Source organism: Myxine glutinosa, chromosome 11 (genome assembly GCF_964187855.1).
Source record: "Myxine glutinosa chromosome 11, kmMyxGlut1.1, whole genome shotgun sequence".
Lineage (NCBI taxonomy): Eukaryota > Metazoa > Chordata > Myxini > Myxiniformes > Myxinidae > Myxine > Myxine glutinosa.
In genome coordinates this window covers 118,974,852-119,001,664 of record NC_136271.1, presented here as the reverse complement: position 1 = coordinate 119,001,664, position 26,813 = coordinate 118,974,852, and the positions used below count along the sequence as shown (strand labels likewise).

General features: G+C 41.4%; 1 protein-coding gene across 2 annotated transcripts in view; it reads right to left on the bottom strand.

Annotated features, from left to right (window-relative positions):
* POMT2 (protein O-mannosyltransferase 2) overlaps positions 1-25,695 on the bottom strand; it is a 172,895-nt gene extending 147,200 nt beyond the window's left edge. Inside the window, exons 1-7 of one of the 2 annotated variants that reach the window (XM_068131165.2) lie at positions 24,978-25,695; positions 23,035-23,119; positions 21,562-21,666; positions 14,435-14,543; positions 7,990-8,098; positions 7,662-7,821; positions 1,599-1,705 (exon numbers count right to left, since the gene is read on the bottom strand). In XM_068131165.2, the coding sequence (XP_067987266.2) occupies positions 1,599-1,705; positions 7,662-7,821; positions 7,990-8,098; positions 14,435-14,543; positions 21,562-21,666; positions 23,035-23,119; positions 24,978-25,240 (938 nt within the window). In that variant the 5' untranslated portion in view covers positions 25,241-25,695. The remainder of the gene's footprint in view (positions 1-1,598; positions 1,706-7,661; positions 7,822-7,989; positions 8,099-14,434; positions 14,544-21,561; positions 21,667-23,034; positions 23,120-24,977) is intronic. The other variant, XM_078787071.1, reaches the window with a different exon arrangement.
* Between the last annotated feature and the right edge of the window lie 1,118 nt (positions 25,696-26,813).

Here is a 26,813-nt window from a genome sequence, read left to right as displayed (position 1 = left end):
AGGTTTTGTTTTGAAAACTACCAATGAAACCCACTTTTCCTGCTGTTTAACACGAAACTGAAAGGGAGGGAAGCCCGGGTTGTGCTCATTTACCAAACAGCTAGCTAGCGCTTGCCAAGCCAGCCGTTCCTTAACGGTTTTGAATGGAGTGCTTGCTAGAATGCTTAAACCACTTCGCGATCTCTCCACAAGAAACTTGGTAAATGAACACACACCCAATGTTCTTGAGACCCGACCATAGTTCGACTGCAATCTATATACCCCAAAGAGGAATGACCCTTCCTGCCGCTCCCGTAGTGAGCAGCTATACTAGTAAATTAACACATCGGTGGGTGGAGTCAGCTGTATCTGTCTTACACCATAATGACATCATAGACGTAATGACACAAAACTGCCGCTACATTAATTATATAGAAGACGATATATTTTAACCTCCAGTAACTTTTCAGTCACTACAAAGAGATTAGTGTTCCGATTATATTTAATACAATATTAACGTTACGTTATCATTATTACGAAAATGATATTACTATCAAAAAAACGAGGCTAATTCCTTACTTCCGTGGCTATTAGTACCGCACACCGTTTATTATTGATTCATGAATCATACACCGCTTCAATCGATTAACTTTGCATTCACGACATTGGGATTAAAGTGTTATGGTTATATTTACTATATTATTATTATTACGAAAACGATACTACTGAAACGATACACTACTGTATTAAGAAACCTGGGCTTAATTTGTCCGAAGCGGCCTGAAGGTGAGGCATGAAGGCATTAAGCCTAAGGCCTATACGTACTGTGTCGTTGGAAGATCCGTAACGTGTATGCTTTTGATATCTGATGGTCATTTTAACAATCGGTTTGTTTTTGTTTAACACTGAATGAAAAACGTAAAGCTAGAGCATGGAGATTGTGATATATGACAGGTTCGACGATATGTTCGGCCTGAACGGCATAGGAATCAAAATGACGGCGTGTGGAGTCAGCCATTGTATGCCGTAATGACAGACGTAATCACATCACTCTGTCATGTGACCAGATCCTGAGCTCTGATTGGTATACATTTGAGGGGACATACATAAATATGGACAGACAAACACTGTTCCAGACGTATTTGCCTTATGGGATACGCCGTAAAAAAAAAAGAAGACCTCATGCATCTCTTGTGGATCATTTCTGGAGCCAGGCAGACTGATAAAGTGAATTGAAGCATCATGACTGAACAATCATATGTGTCGTAATACCATATTCCAATAGGTTACTGGTCTGTTGGTATATTGAAACAGTGCCTTGAAGAACCACCACCTTTGGACAGCGATACTCATGAACCCAACAGTTAGCGCAGAAATATGGCCCCAGCTCAGGCGATATGATATCTCGCCAGAACTCTGGTCAAATAACGCTTTGTTGAGACACAATTGGGTATTTAACATAAACCAGCAATCAATACTAGCAGTCGGTGCCCCATCTGATGGATGGCTGCAAAATGGTTTGTAATTGTGTCAAAATTATGTGTGCACAGATATAGGCCCTCAATTCAGATTAGTCCATTCTTGAGCTCGATAGTTTTACTGGTTATGCTGGAACCTACCTGTTGGAGAGAATGGCAAAATGGATGGCAAAGCAGGCTGTGTAGAGAGATAGAGGCAGCAAAATGAGGCAGAGAGCACGGGCTGCAAAATGCTGCATGAACTTCCACTGGAAACACGGAATGAGTTGGAGAGACATTGGTCAAATGCCCTGGTCATAAGAAACGTGCGATTTCATGATGTAAAACTCATTCCTGCAAAGAAAAGTATTTTGCTAAAAATTGCTCCAATAAAGTGAGCAATTCAAGAGCCTTATTTACATACAAATAAAGTTATATGTCCATGTAAACTAAGCTGAAAATGTTGGCAGGTACTGTACAGGCGATGAACAGAAACATTCAATAGCAAGTCACAACACATTACAGTAACAACAACAACAAATGACAGTATCCGCTCCAATTCTGAGGGTGGAAATTCAACCCCAGATGAGTCATACCAAAAACTATTAAAATGGTACGTGCTGCTTCCTTGATTGACGTTCAGGTTTTAAAAGGATAAGAGGACAGACAATCCCCATAGGTTGGCATCCATGGGGAGGAGGAAATTCCTCCCTCGGAAATTCCCTGCGGAGTGCCGTGAGAATGGTGGACTGGTGGTGCCATTGTTGTGATGTCACCGGTACCCAGAGTGCCCTGGAAAGTGATGGAATTTCCCCCAAAATCAGTGGCTGTGTTTGTCTCGTCTCTGTGTGCACGCGGAGATGTAATCAAAACTAAAAAGCCAACTGATCTTCAATGTGGAATGGTTAAAATTGGGTGCCAGAAGTTTCTTTCATTCTGAACCGAGCATTACTCCAACTACTGGGGGCTGCCCAGTGCCCATTCACCTGCAGCTCCATTCCTCATATCGTGGTGCACACAAGCATCCATGTATATGCCCTTTATTGCACCGTTGACTCTTTACCCTCTGCTCTCCCATGAGCCCTGGCACCTATAATGAAAGATTTTTTTTTTGACCCAAGATGACTCAAGAATACATGACCCAAGACACCTGTGGGTATTTAACGTCAGTAAGAAATAGATGAAAATAGGTCATGGCATTGATTAAAATAGGACTTTCACGGTCCTAATTAAACCCACCTTTTGTGGGATCGTCCTCAAGTCTGCTCTCTCCACTCTGCTCTATCACGAGCATCCTCTCTCAATTTTTCTCCGTCCCTTCTCCTCCTACCAACTGCAGCCATAATCAAAGATGTCTGACCGGATCCCCTTCCTTCCTTATGATCATACACCTTCCCAGCCTTTTCCCAAACTGGTCCTTTGCTTCAAGGGTGCTAGCCCCAAATCTCCATAACATGCTCTTTATTCTTGTTGACAGCCACTGTGTAACTCTCGTGTCAATTCTTTGGAATCTTCTCCTTCTTCCGGATCTTACATTACCACTGCCAAACCCAATCCACTCCTCCACCCCCCAACCACTTAATGATTGAACACCTGGAAACCCAATGGCTTTTCCTACCTTTGTTTTCCTTGGAGTTGCCACAACCTAATCCAGATTTAAGTCGCTTACTGACTCTTGCCCCTAGTTGACATCTTCTATTACATCCCACTGGTTCTCCACATTTAGCAATTCCTCAAAATATTCCTTCTGTCTACTAAGAATATCCTTCTCATTAAGAATCCCTTCTCTACTGCTCTTTATTACTTCAATGTCTCCAATATTCCTTTTAGTCTTTTCCCTGCTCTTAACCACCTTGTGAAAAATATTCTCATCCTCTTCTGAGTCTAACTTATCACAGCACCTTGTACACACCACCTGTAAAGCCTTCGACACTACTTTATTTCCCTCTATTTAACATTCATGCCATACCTTTTCTTGCTATACTCCTGGCTGTTACTTCACCATTCCTGAAAGGCCTTTTTGTTCTATGGGATTATCCACCACCACGGCTCTCTCCTTAATATAGCTTGTCCTTGAACACTGGACCCTACATTTCAGGGATAGCTCCACTGTCCAAGACCGTCCCAACACCTGCACATGGGGATGCCGCTATGCTGAGTCGAGTGGTTCTAGGTGAAGGAACTCAGATTTTAAAACCAGAGCAGTAAACACCTTTAGTCTTGGTTGACATGTGGCTAGGAAATGGAACACCAAATTCAAATCTCTGATCCTCCAGGATGAAGGTTATCACCATGGCTGGCTCCCCAAATGTAAAACATTCATGGAAGCAACCACAGCATTGGTTCTTTAAAAGAGGACAGGATGGCCAAAACTGATAATGCATCAGAATAGCCATAAAATATGGAAAAATATAACACCCTATATCTATCAAAACATTTTTTTTTTACAAAGTACGTTTGCAACAGCAACACCCTATCAAGATATACAATTCACAAAAACAACAAGCGTTACGCCTAGGTCCCCCATCGGGGAAGTGATGAGAGTTGACAAAGTGGAACACGCAGAAAACATGCTATGATATGATATTTCGCTCACAAGGGTTAGACATACATGGAGGCGGCCATCTTGGATTTTGACGTGGTGACCCAATTTTCAATAGCGTTCTTCCTTATGCTGAGATACATCCACACACCAGAAGGTACTTCGCTTATTCTTCAAGATATTTCGCTCACAAGGTTCAGACATATATATGGTGGCGGCCGTCCTGGATTTTGATGTGGCGACCCACTTTACAATAGCGGTCTTCCTTATGCCGAGATACACCCACACACCAAATTAGAAGTTGGTACTTCGCTTATCTTTCAAGATATTCTTCTCACAAGATTCAGACATACATGGCGGCGGCCATCTTGGAGTTTGACGTGGTGACCCAATTTTCAATAGCGTTCTTCCATGTGCCTAGATACACCCACACACCAGATTAGAAGTTGGTACTTCGCTTATTTTTCGAGATATTTCGCTCACAAGGTTCAGACATACATGGCGGCGGCCATCTTGGATTTTGATGTGGCGACCCAATATTCAATAGCGTTCTTCCATGTGCCTAGATACACCCACACACCAGATTAGAAGTTGGTACTTCGCTTATTTTTCGAGATATTTCGCTCACAAGGTTCAGATATACATGGCGGCGGCCATCTTGGATTTTGACGTGGCGACCCAATTTTCCATAGCTTTCTTCCTTATGCCGAGATACACCCACACACGAGATTATAAGTTGGTACTTCGCTTATTTTTCAAGATATTCATCTCACAAGGTTCAGACATACATTGCGGTGGCCATCTTGGATTTTGACGTGGCGACCCAATAGATACACCCACACACCAGATTAGACGTTGGTACTTCGCTTATTGTTCGAGATATTTCGCTCACAAGTTTCAGACATATATATGGTGGCGGCCATCTTGGATTTTGACATGTCGACCCATTTTTCAATAGCGTTCGTCCTTATGCCGAGATACACCCACACACAAGATTATAAGTTGGTACTTCGCTTATTTTTCAAGATATTCATCTCACAAGGTTCAGACATACATGGCGGTGGCCATCTTGGATTTTGACGTGGCGACCCAATTTTCAATAGCGTTCTTCCTTATGCCTAGATACACCCACACACCAGATTAGAAGTTGGTAGTTCGCTTATTTTTCAAGATATGCAGGTTACAAGGTTCAGACATACATGGCATCAGACATACATGGCGGCGGCCATCTTGGATTTTGACGTGGCGACCCAATTTTAAACAGCGTTCTTCCTTGTGCCTAGATACACCCACACACCAGATTAGACGTTGGTACTTCGCTTATTTTTCGAGATATTTCGCTCACAATTTTCAGACATATATATGGTGGCGGCCATCTTGGATTTTGAAGTGGCGACCCAATTTTCAATAGCGTTCGTCCTTATGCCGAGATACACCCACACACCAAATTAGAAGTTGGTACTTCACTTATTTTTCAAGATATTCATCTCACAAGATTCAGACATACATGGCGGCGGTCATCTTGGATTTTGACGTGGCGACCCAATTTTCAATAGCGTTCTTCCTTATGCCTAGATACACCCACACACCAGATTAGAAGTTGGTACTTTGCTTATTTTTCAAGATATGCAGGTTACAAGGTTCAGACATACATGGCATCAGACATACATGGCGGCGGCCATCTTGGATTTTGACCTGGGTTGCACCCACACACCAAATTCGAATGCGGTCCTTCGCTTACGCATGCACGCACGCCCGCACGCATGCCCGCACGCACGGACTGACACACGGACGGAGGGGAAAGCCATAGTCCCCCTTTCGCTCCGCTGAGCGACGGGGGACAATTAAGCAACAAAAGTATAAAGCTAGTGAAAAGCATGGTATGTTCAAATGTATTCGTATTTGATTGAATAAGATTGGCACATTGATCTGTGCAGTCCAGAACATAAACGTGATGTCAGTGGAAGACAAAGTTAAGACGTTTTGCAAAATCAAGATTGTCCACAAATTGGCATGCAAATTGGCAATAATGCATGTCTACAAATGATCACAGACAAGTTTACATCGGCAGATATTGTACGAATAAAAAGTGTGATCACCAATGACCCCCAACGTTTGGTGATCGACCAAATTGGACAATCCAGTTCTCACTGTAGGATGTTCTCCCATTCATCAACCAGGGTCACTTCCAGTTAATCAAAAGACAGTGGAAAGACTAATGATGACTACAAACACACCTCCCTAGGATTTCCAAAACATGTTCAATCAGAAGCCCAGGGACCATACAGGTCACTGAAGATTGTGGTTTTGAAGTGCAGTGTGGACATGTGCACAACATATATCGAGGTCATCATTCATAAATATGAAATGTTTACACCTTGATGTTGAGTTACAGAGATGACTGCAGACATAATGATCTCTTCCACGAATCTCACACGAGTAATATCATCCTAAGATTGATGACATCAGTTGATTTCAGCCAATTTGATAGCCAGCCCATACCACCTAAAATGGGTGAGGTAGGGTTAGTTGGGGTCAAAAATATCGCAACTTGGAATAGGAGATGACATGAGATGGTCTACTACCTGCTTGAAGCACTGGAGGCAAGAGATTTTTTTCAAGTCTCATAAATCGGAGAACTTTCCCAGTAATTCCGGTATTTCAATAGTTTGCCAATTTACTGTATACTAGGGCATGCCCGTACTATATATATGCCCGTACTATATATCTATCTAAAATTATATCCCCCCCCTCTATTTACATGAAATGGTTTGGTCCATTCGCAACGCCAAAGCGAACGGCGAACGGCTTGCGAGTACAGTGACAATCCCCCCCCTCTATTTACATGAAATGGTTTCGTCCATTCGCAACGACCACAGAACCCCCCCCCCCCCCCTCTATTTACATGGAATGGTTTGGTCCATTCGCAACGCCGGCACACGCGATCGTTCGCTGCTCTCTGATTGGTTGAATCGTTTTTTGGACATAGCTCGGTAAGTAATTGTCCGATTAATATGAAACCTTGAAAAGGCACATCCTCGGGTCCCCAGCAATATACCTGGCAAGTTAAAAGTATATCGGACCCGTGGTTGTCGAGAAACAGCGGTCACAGACAGACAAACGTACAAACGTACAAACGTACAGAGATTACTGGAATTATAGATAGATGCGGTCTGTGTGGCTCAAGTTGATACGCATGCATTGTGCAAATATCAATCTCATCCAACATGGATGCAAAGTCCTGTTCACATTATGACAGAATTTTTCAAAGTTGAAGAAATACTGAGCGACTGCAATGATGCCAAATATAATCTTCTCTCCTTGCTTAGTGTGCAGCATGTCACACGAGTGTCCGCTAGCCAAAGGAACGTCTGTTGGCTGAAAAGTCACGTTTCTAATCATTTAACTTATGCCGCGCAGAGGGATTATTCCAAAATACATGTAAATCGGCAAGATGTTTTACTACGTTTGATGTACAGCAAAAGCAGATGCATAAATTTTTTTTTCAAAAATGCTCATCTTGAACCCATTGAGAATTCCGAGAACTTCAAGGCATATTGTTTCAAATGTGGGGAAAACGTAAGTACTGCCCAGAAAGGGGGTACTTTGAGGATAACGCGTTCCTGGATACGTAGTGTAAATCTGCCAAAAAAAACATGGAATAACAAAAATGTTTGGCGTACCACAGAAAGGCGCAGGTCCCCGAGAATGAGCCAGAGGTCCCTTGCAGTCCGACTACCGACGAGCGCTACCAAGAAAAATCCCACAAACTTCACGCTCATGGCACCAAAAATGGTCACACCTGTACTGGCCAACCACAACCACCAGCGCCGGGAGAACGGGCTGCAAGACCAGAATGAGATTAAGATGAACAAGTGTACCAAGAAAATAAAACAACAAGAATTGCCAGGAAAATAAAGTAAAACAAGGACTGGATTTACAAAACAAAGCAATACAGCGACTGAAAAAAAGATAGGCTATGGACAGTAACAGGTGTGGGCCAGTACATACCTGTTATGGCATTGTTGGAATCGAGCCATGCTATACATAGCTGTCATTATGAAGAAGAGAAGAATGGGATCAAGCAGGATGTATTGCGACAAAGTGAGCAATCCAGTATCTGTAAATAAATAAACATTTATATAAACTGTTAGAATGGTACACTTACAATGTGACATGTAGCAGGTGTGTTCAACAAACATGCAATAAAATATAAGAAAGAGCATGTGGTGAAACAGCATAGGAATAGTAATAAGGATTAAGAACAATAATAAATAATTTCCTCATTATATCGACAATATGGGAGAGTGTGGGATAACATGGAGAGGGCCAAGAAGAAATGTACAATCAAGGTGAGGATATGAGTGCACCATCAATGAGATTAAAAGATAAAGCAAAAGGAGTAGAGGAGAAGAAGAAGAAGAAGAAGAAGAAGAAGAAGAAGAAGAAGAAAAAGCAGTAGAATAGGAAACAATTAAATGGGTGGAGGGGGAGGGGGGGGGGACACAGACAGGAAAGGAGGAAAACAAGTACTGATACATTCAAAGTACACCGCCCCATGCCAAATAAATAACATATCCTCCAGTGCGCGACATTGTCGGGGCACCTCTGGAGCCCGGTGACGCCGCTGTGCAGCACATGGTGACAGATTTTGGAGGGAGAGGTGTTCAATAAATTGATTGATTAATTAATTAAAATAAATAATAATCGTAAAATAATTAATTTCTTAATCAATTGGCTAATAGCCTACCTAAACCACCACTGCTTCATCCGAATCTGTAACTTTTTGAAAATCAATCAATAAATATAATCGAAAAATAAAATAATCAATAAATTAGTTGATTAATCAATAAATCAAAAATATGCTTTATAGCAAAATCATCTGGTCATTATCGTGTCCAAATATCAGCTGCCTAGCTTAAAAGGTGCCTGAGATATTGCCCAGATGATAAAGAAAATAAATAAGTGATTAATAAATCGATAATGATTAAGTAGTTAATAAATTAATTGATTAATCTATATATATATATAAAACACAGTTTGTGTGTGTGTGTGTGTGTGTGTGTATGTGTGTGTGTGTGTGTGTGTGTGTGTGTGTGTGTGTGTGTGTGTGTGTGTGTATGTAATGTTACCGATAGACTCCTAAACGGAGAGGCTCACGTACTTGATATTTGGCACAGACATGGCCATTGAGCCTGGGACGAACATGGCTGACCTAAAAATTTATTTCATAATATGCTTTTACCATATTTTTATCTCAGCGCGAAATATTATGACCGGAATCTGACCGGTCGCAGAGCAGCGCGCTGATTCGCTCAGAGCGATCACGTGATGTTCCCTGCCGCCATTAACTCAGTTACGTGTTCGCACGTATTTCAGAGCGAAAAGCAATTGCGTTTTTTCACATTTAAGTGACGACCATTGCCATTCACACCACATCGGTTTTTTTCCCTTTCATCTTTAGATTCATATTTTTTGCCATAACGTAGCGCATTATGGCTCTCTCGAGCTCGAGTTAGCCAATCACCTGGGAGCATGAGGCCACGTTGGCCACGCCCACGACAGGACGCAGAGTTGCAATCGATCGCTCAGAGTGATCACGTGATGTTCCTTGGCACGCGACTATCTATATATATCACCCAGATCCCTTGGAATCGACCACCACCTCCTCCTACAATACTAAATATCACCCAGATCCCTTGGAATCGACCACCACCTCCTCCTCCTGCAATACTAAATATCACTCAGATCCCTCACAATCGACCACCACCACCTCCTCCTGCAATACTAAATATCACTCAGATCCCTCACAATCGACCACCACCCCCTCCTACAATACTAAATATCACCCAGATCCCTTGGAATCGACCACCACCCCCTCCTACAATACTAAATATCACCCAGATCCCTTGGAATCGACCACCACCCCCTCCTACAATACTAAATATCACCCAGATCCCTTGGAATCGACCACCACCTCCTCCTGCAATACTAAATATCACCCAGATCCCTTGGAATCGACCACCACCTCCTCCTACAATACTATATATCACTCAGATCCCTTGGAATCGACCACCACCTCCTCCTACAATACTATATATCACTCAGATCCCTTGGAATCGACCACCACCTCCTCCTGCAATACTAAATATCACTCAGATCCCTTGGAATCGACCACCACCTCCTCCTGCAATACTAAATATCACCCAGATCCCTTGGAATCGACCACCACCCCCTCCTACAATACTAAATATCACCCAGATCCCTTGGAATCGACCACCACCTCCTCCTACAATACTATATATCACTCAGATCCTTTGGAATCGACCACCACCTCCTCCTGCAATACTAAATATCACCCAGATCCCTTGGAATCGACCACCACCCCCTCCTACAATACTATATATCACTCAAATCCCTTGGAATCGACCACCACCTCCTCCTGCAATACTAAATATCACCCAGATCTCTTGGAATCGACCACCACCCCCTCCTACAATACTAAATATCACCCAGATCCCTTGGAATCGACCACCACCTCCTCCTACAATACTATATATCACTCAGATCCCTTGGAATCGACCACCACCTCCTCCTGCAATACTAAATATCACCCAGATCCCTTGGAATCGACCACCACCCCCTCCTACAATACTATATATCACTCAGATCCCTTGGAATCGACCACCACCTCCTCCTACTATACTAAATATCACCCAGATCCCTTGGAATCGACCACCACCCCCTCCTACAATACTATATATCACTCAGATCCCTTGGAGTCGACCACAACCTCCTCCTGCAATCTATATATATAAAACACAGTGTGTGTGTGTGTGTGTGTGTGTGTGTGTGTGTGTGTGTGTGTGTGTGTGTGTGTGTGTGTAATGTTACCGATAGACTCCTAAACGGAGAGGCTTACGTGCTTGATATTTGGCATAGACATGGCCATTGAGGCTGGGACGAACATGGCCGAACTCAAAATATTTGACGATCCATATTTTTTATTCATATTTACCTCAGCGCATTTCAGCGCACGGAATCAACGGAATCAGAGCAGGTGGGCGCTGATTCGCTCAGAGCGATCACGTGATGACGCTATGACGCTATGAAAAAAAAAAATCGCTATGACGCTATGACGCTATGACGCTATGAAGCTATGACCGCTATGAACAATATGACGCTATGAAAAAAAAATCGCTATGACGCTATGAAACGCTATGAACGCGATGACGCTATGAACGCTATGAATGATATGACGCTATGACGCTATGAAGCTATGACCGCTATGACCGCTATGAAAAAAAAAATCGCTATGACGCTATGAAACGCTATGAACGCTATGACGCTATGAACTATATGAACGCTATGACACGATGAACGCTATGACGCTATGAAAAAAAAAATCGCTATGACGCTATGAAACGCTATGAATGCTATGACGCTATGACAAAAAAATATCGCTCGCTTTACCAAGGGGCTCGCTCTCCCCCCGTTCCACTCCCCTCCCCTCCCCTTCCCCCTCCCTTCCCCCGCCCGGCAATGCCGGGTACTTCTGCTAGTCTTAAATAAAATAAAAAATCCCAAAAGGCACTTGTTCACTATTGTGGCCAAATTTCAGCTTCCTAGCTCAAAGGATGGCTGAGATATCACCTGGACAAAAACAAACAGGAAAATAAACATAGTGAAAACTGGTACGCCCTTTCGGTGCGCATCATCGCCGGGAGCAGAAGGCCTTTTGTGCCTGGTGATTATGTCGTGCAGCACCTTGAGATGGAATAGGGAGGGTTGGTGTACAAAATACATGAAAGAGAAAGAGAAAACAAAATGACATGGAGCAAATGAGAGGGGGGAAGGAGAATAATTTTTTTTAAAGGAAAGCAAAATAAGGAGTGGAAAATAATGCTTAACTCGGTGTTTACCTCCAAAGCTCATGTAATCAACCCACCACCCCCTGTCACCAACTTATCCCTTCATATACACTGCATCCTGCACCCCGTGTGGCTTTTCACCAGAGGAGGTAAGTACATTTCTGGCTGGCTTCGACTCTGCCTCGGTGATGAGAACAGAAGGCATAATCATGTGTTCTCCAATCCTACTCTGCTCCTTATGCTAGTCTGCATCGTCATCAAGATGCTTTTTCACAAACTCTATATGAGCTTTTGGATGCATCTCTTTCAATAATGGCTTATTTCTTGCCACCTGTCCATAGAGGCCAGCTTTGGCAAGGGAACGGGATATTGTTTGACAGCCCCTCCCTTAGGAGGAAAACCACCTTTAGAGGCTATTTTTCCCCGCAAAGCGGTGGTTGGCCTTTTTCGGGAACCGTGGTTGTTGTTGTTTTTCGGTCCCCTTTTTGAAGCAATGTTTTACGGCCGGATGCCCTTCCTGACGCCAACCCTTTTTGCCGCCTTTAGCGACAAACAGGGAATTACCAGTGAACTGGTACTCAATTAGCCGACCTCGGAAGGATGACAGGCTGAGTCAACCCCCCTGGCGTTAATTCAGCGATTGATCGGGATTCGAACCCAGGATCCTAGGATCCTAAGCCGGCACCCTAGCGGCTAGCCCAACACCTTAGGAGGGAAGGAGGAAAAAAAATTCCCGTGCAAAGAATGCTTCATAACCTCAGTGTTGCACAGGTAAAAAAGGAAATTGTAATACCCTCTGCCACTATCAACAGGTGGCGCTACACGGTACACATTTACATAGAGAATTTACGCCCCTCTCCCGTTCCCCCACACACCCAAATGAGGCCGCGGCCACATAGCCTATGTTACCCCCCAGACAAAGTTGTATTTGTATTTGTACCCCAAGTAAATTATAAAAGCGTTTATAGCTGGGGTACCCGGCATTTCTCAAGCGAAAAAGAAACTAACATATTTGAAATGAGAGAAAAATATAATGGAAAAGCAATTGCATCAAAATCAGAATCCATCACAAATGTCAAATCATCATTTTACCTTTTCTTTGAATATATGATGCTTAATGTGCCATTCACAGAGTTAAGTATGATGACGTTCAAGAAGAAGAAGAAGCAGAAGAAGAAGCCTTACAACCAACTTTGACCGCTTCAGGAATCGTTTTATTATTTGTGTTCAAATGTCTGGTGATTGTTTTGTATTTATTTATGTGAATGTGTGCTTGTATATAACTGTCATTAATCGAAAAGGCTTCGGCACTATCGAGATATTTTTTTAAAATCCCAAAAAACCAACCTTTTCTTTTTTTTCAAAATTTTTTGTTTTGTTTTGCCTAAAACACTCCCAGGCAATCACCGATGAACCTTTGAAAGTTTGACGAAGATCCGTTCAGCCATCTCTAAGAAAAATGGCGACACACAGACGACAGACAGACCAACGGCTCTTTTATATAGTAGAAGCTGAGGTTACTGACTAATCTCAAATACATAATATGTTCAATAGGTGCACGAGATATGAAGAGTAAATTTTACATAAATAATATTTTTTTCTGGGAACAAAGCAAAAAAAGCCCACTGTAGGAAGTTGACAAATAAAGACTAGAGTTAAACAGCTTTTCAGAACATACACTGCAATAAATGAACCCCAGTATTATAATTCCTTAATATGAGTATTATAATTCCTTAATAGGAATTATTGTCTTTAATGACTTAATGGGAATTACTGTCTTAATACTACGGTGACTTGAGACCGATCTCAGACTTGACTAAAGTGGCTTGTTGACGTCTCTGTGACTTATATGAATTCCTAAACCGCTGGATGGCATGGGTTGCAAACTGGTGGTTGTACTCGGGTGTGTCCAGGAAGGTTTTAGATGATAAAAACAATTCATAGCCCTCGGGGTTCAAGGAGGGGAGAGCCATGCAAATTCTCTATTTAAATGTGTATCATACATTATTTCTGGGTGTGAAGGCATAATAAAGTCATATTAAAATACACCAAATATCTGTATGAAAACCATAGACATCATCGACATCATAGAAGTGGGGGAAGTATCACACCAAACATAAGTACAGTTTAGTGTGTTTCTTTGACTTATATGCACTCCAAAACCACTGTCCATTTCAGGAATCAAAACCATATGGTTGTATGTGACGTGTACATGGGAAGCTTTTTAGCGTTTAAATAAACAAAACTTGATACTCCTGGAAGTGAGAACATACAGAGAACTGAACTGCTGGATGGAATTTGTGGAAGATTAGTGGTTGTACTTGTGGGGTGCATGGGAATGTTTTTGACTTTAGAGGGTAAAAAAGAAAAGAAGTTCAGTCTCGAGGATCCAGGGTGGGGTGGAAGCATCCCAATTCTCTCAATGTAAATGTGTATAACATAGCGCCACCTCATGGTAGGTAGCCTGTATTACACGCTATAAATCATAAAAGTGAGGGAATTAACCCAACCTTATGGACGGGTTCTTTGCTATTACAATGCAAATGACCAAAACGAATGAAAGAAGATGAAGGAGCAAGACTCACCAAATATGAGGAGAGCTGCGACAAGCAAAGCAGCAGGTAAAGAATTGGTTAACTCGAGTACTGTCAAGTATCCCAGAAAGACAGTAAGTGTTCCCAATGAAGCACACATCTAGAGGAGGGGGCAATGCCCGAAAGAGAGGACATCAAGTTTAGAAGTTTAACAAAAAATATGAGCAAAGTATAGAGGTCCACAAAATGATGTCAGCATTTGAAGTACTACATGAGTCTGGTGTTGACTTAGCGGTTAGGGTGCTCGCTTGGGATCATAGGATCCTGAGTTAGAATCCCGGTCGAATATTGAATTAACGCCATGGAGGTTGACTCAGCCTGTCATCCTTCCGAGGTCGGCAAATTGAGTACCAGCTTGCTGGAATGAATGTGCTGGTGTGTGCCCCGGTTTAGAATAGGTATACCGTATCCCTGAATGTCATAAGAGGCGACTAAAGGGTTGGTGTCAGGAAGGGCATCCAGCCATTAAAAAAAAACATTGCTTCAAAAAGGGAACCATGGCGGGGTCATGGGGCCCGCAAGGCTAACCCCCGCTCTAGCAGGGAAAATGGCCTTAAAAAAGGGAATTTTTATTTGAAGTACTACATGAAATATCAATCAATATGGAAAGGCATCATAACTAGCAACCTCCAGAAAATCCTACACACAATTAATTTGTATTCATGTTACTTATTCCTATAGATAACAGCAACCTACACAAAATAATCTTACAACACTCAAAAATGGATCAATTTTTTTCTTTTTTTCATATCATGAAGTATGTCATGGAGTATGGTACTACACCATATGTAGGGATAGCATGGGAAAGAAAATGGCCACCACATCAAATGTGCCCAAAATTATATGCTGAAAAGATAGTGTAGAGTGAAGACATAAGTCTTTAAAAGTCATAGCTTTTGATTTCGAACGTTTTCATGACTACCAAGAATGAAAAAAGATGCCAGAATACCTCGCTAGAGTACCAAATCGAGAGAATGCAAAATCTCTAAATTGTTCAACCACCGAATTGTTGATAAATGTCATCCAGCCTAGCACAATAATGGCTGAAGCAATTACAATGATTCCAATGGAAGGAAGTGACATTGTCTCTTGGATATTGTACCCATTTATACAATAACAAAAAATATTTGTAATTGGATTTAAAAAAATACAACCACAATACACCACAACCTGTTGAACACCATTTAGGCATACACAGAGTGAGAACACCTCCCGTACAAGTCACTGTCTACCCGTGGAGTCTCTGTTGTCGATTGCAAGGCCTCTTTGTTGGAAGGTATGACAAAATGCATATTTTATTAAGGAAAAGGGCCCAGAAGGGTCAGCTGATACTTTCATTGAGGTTCACAGGGGGTCATGCTGTTTATTGAAACGAGCATTCTAAATTCACCTTTCCATATGCCGTGTGCGTACTATTGTTCAAGCAAATCGTGGAGTACCTCCTCCTTGTATAAACAGATGTGATCATGTGACCCACCATGTAAACGCCTCTCAAAATATTTACTGGATGATGATGTCATTGGCATCCAGATCGGAAAAAAAGTCAAACAAGGCAGAAAAAAGCATTTGAGAAAATTAAATTAAAAATTAAATTTAAAACAATCAAATTTAAAAAAATTAAATGAAAAAACGTATTCCCCCAAAATCAACCAAACAAGTTAGGAAGGAATTATAAGGAAGGAATGACACCACAATCGTTTTACGATTGCCATCACAACATCTTTTGACATTTTCTCGGCTCAATCCCACAACAAACAAAATAAAAAGAATTTCACCAACACACACTACAAATCTACAACTACCTCCAACATAGACAGCTTCATACAATTGTTCCTATTGCCACCGATAACAAAAATGTCAAAAGATGTCGGGCTGGTAATCCATAAAAGGATTATGGTGTTGTATTGTGACGTCATTCTACCTTGTCATTCCTTCCTACATTATTTGGTTGTTTTAAGGGGATTCCATCCCTACATGATTTTTCATTTAAATAAAATGTTGTTTTTTCTGACCTGTCCTACTGCAAAGCAACATACAACCAATTGTTTTAGTTTGACATATATTTAGGTGACATTAATACATAGTTCTAAGCTGAAATGATTGAATTTTGGAAGACTCCCCCTCACTCCACTCCTTTCCGGTATCTCCCAAATATTCACCTCCCCTCCCCTGACTCCCAAACTCCTTTGCCATTTCTCCCCACTTCTCAAATCTCCCTTTTCATCCTTCCTATTATTGCAAAGGAAATGCTCCTCCAAAACCCAGCATATCCAATGTGAAATTACAACATTATGAATCGTATAACAAATTAACAAAACATGGTCTCAAGAGTGAATCTGCTCGATTGCCTTGCCAAGTTCCAAGGTAAGCTGAGAAATCCACGTTTTAGTGCAGCCATGTGCAATACTTGATATGGCTTCACATTCTGAATGCCACCCCTTTCCTCATGCAAGTTAATTTTCATTGCTAATGGGTGGATTATGTTTCTAAACCAATTAACTTGATGAAGGTAATTTCATGAGCATGCACCATTTATTAGTTTCCATTTTCATGGCAGAACCAATTGTCATCATTCTGTTGTTTCTTAGAGAAATGTAGAGCAAATGTTTAAATACCTGGTTACAAAACTGTCGCTCTTCATTTTGTTGTGTACCATATCAAATTGTACTGTAGTCTGTGATCTGTGACAGATTTATATAATATATATTTAGAATTTAATAGGTTATGCATTTTGGGTATTAGAAAGTGCTCTGCTTTTAAAATACTGCAAGAGAAAGTTGATACATTCAAAGGACTTTCGAAAAAAGTACTTGGTTTTAAAAAAAGTAAAAAAGTACAAAGGACTTGGTTCGAGACCTCACAGCGGCAGGGGTGGACTTCGTGGGAATGGACCTTCACCATCAAAGGTGGACGGAGGTTATGTTTTCAGTTTTCACCCACGTTTGTTGCTTGGCAAAAAAAAAATTTTTGGACCAGTATGTTGATCAGTATGTTGTTTTGGACCAGTTTTGGATCAGTTTTGGACCAGTATGTTGTTTGTGTTTGTTTGTCTGTCCACTCACTTATACTTGCCTACAAGTCTCAATTTTAAACTGATCCTCACGAAACTTCACCGAACGGTAGAGTTGGTGGATTCAACAGAATCAAATTTACTTTTGAGGTCAAAAGGTCAACATAGGCCAAAGGTCAACCACTTTCTTCGAATTTCTAAAATCCTCAATTTTCATCCGATTGATTTGAAATTTGAAAATAAATTTCATATTAGCTAACTGAATTCAACCACCAATTATTTTTGACAGTCACATAGGCCAAAAGGCAAACGGTCAATAACCTTTTCAAATTTCGAAAATCCTCAGTTTTCATCTGATTGACTTGAAATTTGAATAGGATTTTCACATCAGCTTGCTGAAACCAACCACCAATTATATTTTTTGTCAACATAGGCCAAAAGGTCAACATAGGCCAGATTTCTAAAATTGTCAATTTTCATCAGATTAACAGAAACTTTGAAGACGATTTGCATATCCGGTCACTGAATTCAACCACCAATCATTTGTGAGGTCAAAAGGATGCTCTACTGAGTGCCATTCTACTTTGTTCTCTTTTGCCAAGTGTCACTCTACGAGTGATTTTTCATTTGTTTGTTTGTTTGTTTGTCTATGCAGTACATCTCAAAAATAGGGACAGAATCAGATGACACTTTGTAGATGTGGGGGGTGTGTCAAACCGATTCGATTTTGGTGAACATCCTGATCATGGATCCGAGAATTGTTCTTATTCTTGAATTGATACTACACCATGACACATACAGAGCCTTCAGAAAGTATTTACACCCCTTGAATTTTTTCACATTTTTTTGTGTTACAGCCTGAATTAAAAAAGCATTAAATTCAGATATTTTGTCACTGATCTATGCATATTACCCCATAATGTCAAAGTGGAATTTTGTTTCTTCCTTTTCTTACAAAATAATTAAAAATAAAATGCAGAAATATCTCATTTACATAACTATACAATTCCCTGAGTCAATACTTCGTAGAAGCACCTTTGGCAGCAATTACAGCTTAATGTCTTTGTGGGTATGTCTGTATCAGCTTTGTACATCTGGATTTGGGGAGTTTCTCCCATTCTTCCTTGCAGATTTCCTCAAGCTCTGTCAACTTGGATGTGGCATGCTAGTAATCAGCAATATTGAAGTCTTTCCACAGATTCTCAATGGGATTTATGTTTGACCTTTGGCTGGGAGACTCAAGGACTTTTACGTTCTTGTTCTGATGCCATTCCAGTGTTGCTTTGGCTGTATGCATGGGGTCATTGTACTGTTGGAACATAAATCTTCACCACAGTCCAAGGTCTTTTGCATTCTGAAGCGGTTCTCCTCAAGGATTTGCCTGTATCTTGGCTCAGTTCCTGTATCTGTCATCCTTCTGAGGTCGGAAAAATGAGTACCAGATTGCTGGGATGAAGGAGACATTCGGGTATCCTGCGTCGGAGTGGCAATCCGTCTAGGATTGTGCCCAATAGCCAAGGAAACTGCTTCGGCAGCCATATGCATCGTCATGGTGCAAAAAGGAATGGTCATCATCATCATCAGAATTACCCTTAAGAACCCTCTAGAATATACCTATATAATTACCCTTTAGAACCCCTTAGACTTTAGCGCCTTTTAGAATTAAACACAGTTGGTTAAAAGGTTCGTGTTCCTCTTCTTCTTCATTTTTACACGGATGGATATAGCCAAACATTAAAGTGGCTTCAACGCTTTAAAATTATCCTGCTCCTCTCTGTGCATGCGCAATAAGGGCGACTTCAGAGCAAAAGTACTGTTAAAAGGCAAAGTTGTCTTCCAATTCATGTTCAAAATATATTCGATTTCGGTAAATATGTTGTTCCTCAATCATAAACTGACGATTGCAAAGTGATCGTGAATGTGATGAACAGACAGACAGACAAAAGGAGGAAAGGACCGACATGAACCAATTGTTTAACACCGTTTTTCGCTTCGCGTTGCGGGGGGTAAATATAATTTGAATAATTTTTGTATTTAACAAATGCTTCGAGCCTTTTCTCTGTGCAAATGCACTAATTATCGAGGTGAAATCTAGCTTCTGTGCATTGTTACAGTTGATATTAAGCACGACGAGCCCATTCACATGCTCTTGTCCCATAGTTGAACGATAATAGTTATTTACCTGCTTCAACACATTGAAGATGTGCTCACCTGAAGCCACTGATGCAGGCAAACTGACACAAATACGTAATGCAATTGTGATATGAGGAAACACCTCAGAGAATCACATTTATTAACTACTTAAATTTACATCTTTTCGTCGAGAGTGTACGTCACATTTTGGTCCGATAGGGAGGCCCATTAAAAACAAGAAGTCACGAAACTTAACAAGTGTAAAACAATTAACAATTGTCTAAATTTGAGCTTGAGGCCCAGGCCAAATAGCCCTCCTGGCTCCACCTGTGATTGGCCCTGACTATTAATCCCATATCAGAATATGTTTTCTGTTTCAAGTCACGGATTCCATGAATTGTGTCCATTTTCCACGAACACGCATTTTACATTACCCCTAGAATTTAAACCATGAAAAAGCCACGACTATTTATTTCTCATTTTCGATGCCTTTTCCAGGCTCTTTTGAGATAAATGGCAAAAATCCATGCTTTCAAGGCCTTGAATTTAAGGTAACAGAATTCCATGCTATTCAAGCATTTCCTGACCCCGTACAAAACCTTCTTGTGAGTAGATGTGCTCGCACTGCAGCTGTTGACAGGTGCATCCCTTGTGCTTCGAATTTGGATTTTTTAAAACTAGGTTTCATAATTAATGCTGTGGGAATGAAGTCTGCAAACAATCGTGGTTGGGATTATCAGTTGCTCACAAAAAAATACATAATAGACACAGACAACCAATAAAAGCTACTACGTAAGTACCACTATATCAATTATAAAAACACAGGAAATAGCAGACATAGTCTAAGGTGATGTTTCATTCATGATCGATGAACATTCGAAGGGCGAAATTCATAAATCACGTTTTTGAAAAATACTTGTTTGGAAAACCGAAAGACCGAAGACATCTATGTACAGATGAGTGCAGCTGCCAGCCAGGACTGGATTTCAGAGATAAGACAATTTTATACAGCAAAATTGCCCTTTGCACAAATCTGATATTGAAACTTTTTTAAAAGTTTTTATTTTTAAACCCATATCCACTTATAAGGCGGCTATAGTCATCTGCAGTGTTATTTCCCTTTCATTTATGAGTCTTGAGCTGACCGTTGGTCGAGTGATTAATGACTTGTTTCTTTCTCTCCTGACTGGTGTGAGTTTGATTCCCATGGCTGCTCATTCTCACCAATCTACATCTACAATCTCAATCTCACCAAACACCAATCTACATGTAATTTAAAAAATCCTCAACAAGTCCGCAATTTCATGGAGGCCTTCTTCCTGCAGTGGAATAAGTTGATGATTTTAATTTGAGGAATTGAGGGTTGCTAAATTAGGCTGGTTTTTGTTCACAAATATTTATTTTCTTCATTCAACTGCTATGCTTTACTCCCCCAACTTTGCATATATAATATCTGCGTTTTTCAAATGTTTTCAATGGACTGCAATACACTGGTCAATAAGGTACATCTATAAAGTCGTTCATAAATCTGCATTTCTTCAATTAAAATATACTTGGTTACTGCACCCCACCTCTTTTCTTATGGGTAAAACTTTATTTTCAATATGTCTCGTTATTTTCCACTGACCAGACTATTTAGAGGACGCTAGCTGCTCGTCTTGTCAAATTGAGAGGTCTTTTTCGCAAAATACTTTCACAAAACAGGCTTCTGATCCTAAAGACTTTACTGCATTTATGAAGTCTCATTTATTTCACAAAAAAGACCATCAGAAGAAGCTACACTATTGGTCAATCACCGGTAACACGACCACCAAAATAATATGCATGACTGAATCCCAATACACAATGGAAGACAGCTCAAACATTTCCACCTGGAGTGAGTTGACTCTACCTCCGCAGGCAATGAGATCCTTGTACTGCCCAAAGCATTCTGGGTAAATAAAAAAGTGACAAAAAATAAATTATGAATGCTCACAGCTCGCATGCCAAGGTATTGCACGTTCCCAAACTTCTCTCCAGGTTTGTTGAAAGGAAATGAGCCATCATAGCCACTCACATAACCAGCAAGGCCAATGAGCATCTGAACAAGGAAAGGTAAGTGAGAGAAATCAAAAGGTAAAAGTAAGAAAATGGATATAAGTTAACCTAGCAAAAGAAAATTATGTTAAAAATAACAATAAAGAGCAAGGAAAATGCATTGAAAGCAAAAACAACAACCGAAGTGAGCAAGGACAATTTTGGAAAAAAAAAAAAAAAGGCAATGAGTTCCCAACAAATCAGACAAATTACGCGTATGAAGTTGACACATTACCAAAAGGAAAATAAAAGAATGGCTGATTGTAGTGTTATCACCCCATGTACAAATTAGAATGTCAAGCCCAATACAAAATGTAACAAAAACTAGCGTTCTGATAAAACTGCAGTTACAGAAGCCCAGCCAGCACCAACATGGTCACACATCACCAGATGCTATTACATCAATCGGGTACAAATATGAAACGACCCTCAAACACTGAAAACAATGGCCTTGCGAGGCAAGTTCAAGGCATTCATTTCTTTAACAAAATGATACATTCATTATACAGTGCTCTGCCAAAACAAAATGAATGCCCCTGATTGTAAATAAACTACTGATTATAAACAAACTATGTTTTAACAACCTGCGACACAAAAAAGCTAAAAACAAATGAGCTACTGGTACATACGTCAGTATCTGGTCATTTGGCATCATTCCTACCATCAATATTCTGTACAATAACCTGATCCAAATTTTGCCAAATGTTTTAATTATTGAGAAGGCATATATTACATATTTAGCAATTTTTCCATGCCACACCCACAATTCCGAAATAATTTTAAACTAGAACTTCACTCTTCGTCGTCACGATGTTGACCGATGTGCTTCCGCCCACATTATTGTATCATTATACATACTTGGACCAAGCTTGATTTTAATCCCTTCAGCTGTTCTGAAGTATCACATTTTTACCCGACACCTGATCTTTGACCTTTGCCACCGAAATCGAATAATTTCATCTTTGCATCAAAATATGTACTTGTACCAAGTTTGGTCAAAATCCCATCGCTGGTTCACAAGTTAGGGCAATAACAGAGGTTTTACCAAAAAGTACCTCTGACCTTTGACCTCTTGACCCTAAAATATAATCAGTTCATCTTTACATCAGAGTACATACTTCATCCAACTTTGATTTATATCCCTTCAGCCATTGTCAAGTTGTCGCGGTAATGAAAATTTATCACAGACGCACAACCCGAAAACATTCGCCGGAGGCATTAAAAACAAAGTCGCCAGAGGCATTGAAAAAAAACACTAAAAACATTGGTGACAATTTGGCATCTCATAAATCCATATTATGCATGAGATTTCAAATTTTAGTTTCACTCTTCTGAAAGGAGAGTACGAAAGGGTGTCAAACTTCGACCATACCTTGCCCAAAGGCGGGTGTACATCAAAGAAGAATGTTCGGTTTATGTAGTAACTCCCCATCTTGCCAAAGTGAGTCTCATCCCAGCTGGGTTAAGAAAACAGAGACAGGAATACAAAACGAAATCAGATTAGTAAGTGTCCAATTAAACGACATAGATTTATTAATGGACATGTTAGAACAGCCAGTTTATTATTATTTTTAAATTGGCTCAGTTAGAACACAAAGTTCACCCAACAGTATAAAAGGCCATTCTTTTACTTACACAAGGGCCATTCTTTTAATTCCGAGACTGAACTTGCTCATTTCATTTACTTTGGAATTTGTGGGTTGCATACAGTTGCTCGCAACATGTCTTTTGATTATCCATCCTTCCAACCGAAAGTTACCTTTTATTATGAAAAAAAATCAACAAAGAATCCTTTAAAAAATGTGAGGGAATGCAAGGAGAAATAAATTCGTCCACCACTCTCGACTTATTTACACTCACATCACAATTTAACGTCTGCCACTTTAGTTACCTCCGACACCGAAGGTGGATGTACGTTAAGTTTTCAATTTTGTGAAGATCCAGATCCGGCAAGTAGAATTTCTTAAGTGATTCTTCCCCATTGAGTGGTAGGGCTAAAACCGACATATAGTAGAATATCTCAAAAGGTTATGGACGAATTTGGACGAAACTTGGTGGAGAGGTTGGGTGTGTACAGACTAATCAATTAAATTTTGGTAAAGATCTGAATATGTATAGATCTGAATAATATAATTATTTAATTTTTAAAGTGATTCTTCATCATTGAGAGATCGGGAGAAAAGCGATCTATATAATAATAGCGTAAGGACTCGACTTTGTTATCCCTTTTACGCCGCACCCAGTGACCCGATGCCCACGGCACTAATGGATTTACGATCTACGAACCGCGCTCTTTGTTTATCACGTCCAGCCATACTCGAAAAATCTGAATTAGCCGACGTTGGGGCCCAAAAGCATCCGATTAACTGCCGATACGACGCCATCTTACGACGCCATCGTATTGGCGTCTGCTGGGCGAAGGCGAAGCAAGCCGTCCGCTGATTGGACAATCCAGAGCATGCATTTGTGCCGGTGTCGGCGATCGTTGTTCATATACGCACTCTTCATTCTCATCTTTCTTCCTAACTCTTACTCGGACAAGCAAATCACCTATGCCATCCATAATGGTACACTCTATCCATACACCACATCCTCCCTTTCGTGGATGTTCCACGGGTTTTGGCTAGTATATAATATATCTCAAAAGGTTATGGACGAGTTATGACTAAACTTGGTGGACGAGTTACGAGTCGTAACTTACGACTAAACTTGGCGGATGAGTTGGTTCGGTGACAAGAACAAGCGGATTAGGTTTTGGTTCAGGTCCGAATCCAGATCCGGCCCATCAGTGGGATGCAAAACGTAAACCGTTCACCAGGCGGAGGTTTGCGCTCTACTATACCGAGTGCCCTGCTAGTTTAAAAGCTGTTTCCGTCATGTTTAGCATGCTCATTTTGTTTAGCATGTTTAGCATGCTTATGCACATTTAGCAAATATGTTGTTGCTTGTCGACAGTCTATGATGCAAAATGCAAGCCTCCATATCAGCACGTCACGATTTCCACAAAAAAAACACTATTTTAACAAATGTAAACACATTTATGCAATTCACATGTAGTTTCACTGTGGTTGCTTGCACGTACACCGATATAACAGATCGCAAAACGTGATGACGTCACACGTACACTCGAGAGTACTTGCAATATCAAAAATTAAAATATATATGCGGTGTATAAACAAAGCGTTTCTTGAAGAACAAGTAAATTTATCATTTATGCGTTGAAAATTGAAATTAAAATGTAAACCAGTAAATTCCATATTTGTCATAAAACGATAGTCTGAGGGTTTTGAAGTGAATAGTAAAAGGACGACGCACCACACATGATCTGGTTCCTTGAGACCGTAGAGACGAGACGCCGTTGCCGCCCCCAACACAATCACAGTCGCTACTGATTCGCCGCGTCTGCGGTCCGAAGTGACGACGAACGTGTCTCCTTTCTTGTACCGGTTTGTCGGCCTCGCTGGTTCGTTATAACTCGGTCGCTCTGACTGGACTTTTAGCCCTTCCGAGCCGTCTCTATCCGCGAGTTTCCGTCTGCGCTGCCTTGCCTCACCGTCTCCCCTGGACAACATGGTCATGGTGTTTGCTCAAAGTTACCAGCATGGAGCCTCGTGGGCTGCAAACACCTCAACCTGTAGTCGTCCCTGATTCACGAGCACTAGGCCTTTTACAGCGACTCACGAGCACTAGGCCTTTTACAGCGACTCACGAGCTCGTTGTACTTTCCATTAACCTCACCAGGTGGCGTCTGTTACTGATCGCACTGAAATCACCAAATTTCATGGATCAATTTATTAAGTATTTAATTATTTATTCACGGTCGGGGCAACATTGAAACAAGGACGATGATTGATGAGCGAAAGGAGTTGAGAGGAATGCGGATGATAGAAGGGTGGAGTGGAGGGACGTGAGGAAAGGTCGGAACCTTGGAGCTAGTTTTGTAACGTGTGAATGATGAGGCGAAGACGTGTGCGTGATGTGTGCAGCTCCTCTCCCAAGTTCCTCTCCCAAGCTCTCTTCCCCTCCCCCCCCCCCCCCCAAAGCTCCTCCCCCAAGTTCCAAGTTGCTCTCCCTCAAGGCTCCTCTCCCAAGGTCCAACTTCCTCTCCCAAGCTCCCCCCCAAACCTCCTCTCCCAAGTTCCAAGTTCCTCTCCCAAGCTCCCCCCCAAACCTCTCCCAAGTTCCAAGTTCCTCTCCCAAGCTCCCCCCCAAACCTCTCCCAAGTTCCAAGTTCCTCTCCCAAGCTCCCCACCCAAGGCTCCTCTCCCAAGCTCCCCCCCCCCAAGGCTCCTCTCCCAAGCTCCCCCCCCAAGGCTCCTCTCCCAAGCTCCCCCCCCCCAAGGCTCCTCTCCCAAGCTCCCCCCCCCCCCAAGGCTCCTCTCCCAAGCTCCCCCCCCCAAGGCTCCTCTCCCAAGTTCCAAGATCTGTTTTTCCTCCTTGGATAAACTCCATGTTAATGTATAAATAGCTTATTGTAGCGTTTCGTGGGGGCACCAAAACAACGGGGGGGCAGGGGGGGTCAAAAAAACAAGTCAGGAGACTACGATGGTTCACGAGCGAGCGGTATTCAATGTCAAAGGAAGGACTATAACCGAGACAGACCAGGCCCGGAAATGTCAAAACGAAGGTTACTGACCTTGAAATGAGATAGAAAAGAATGTATAACCAGTTATGAGGTTCGTTAGCTCCACAATACCGAAAATTCGGTGAACAATGAAATGGGGGAAAAAAAAATGAAAAATCGAGCTCTGTAGAGCTAGACATGACATTGGCCTAACCAAATACCGAAACCCCTGTCAGATTCCACCAAACCCCTCGGAGAAGATGTAGCTTGAACTCGATTACCCCCTAATAAGACATCTTTTTCGGGCGTGGCTCCGCCCACAATGGGCGCAACACGCCCACTCTTGGCAGGACACAACTAGATCATGATATCAACCTCCCACCAAAGTTTCATCAAGATCGGATGATATCATCGGGTAGTTATGCTGCGGACAGACAGACACAGACAGACACACACACATGACGAATATAGTGGTCACTTGATAAATCGTGAACAAAAAAAAAAAAAATCATTAACCTCCAAACGTATGATTACCTTTTGAAACAGTCGCTACTGCTGCTTAATTAATTTAAGATAAAAAATAAATG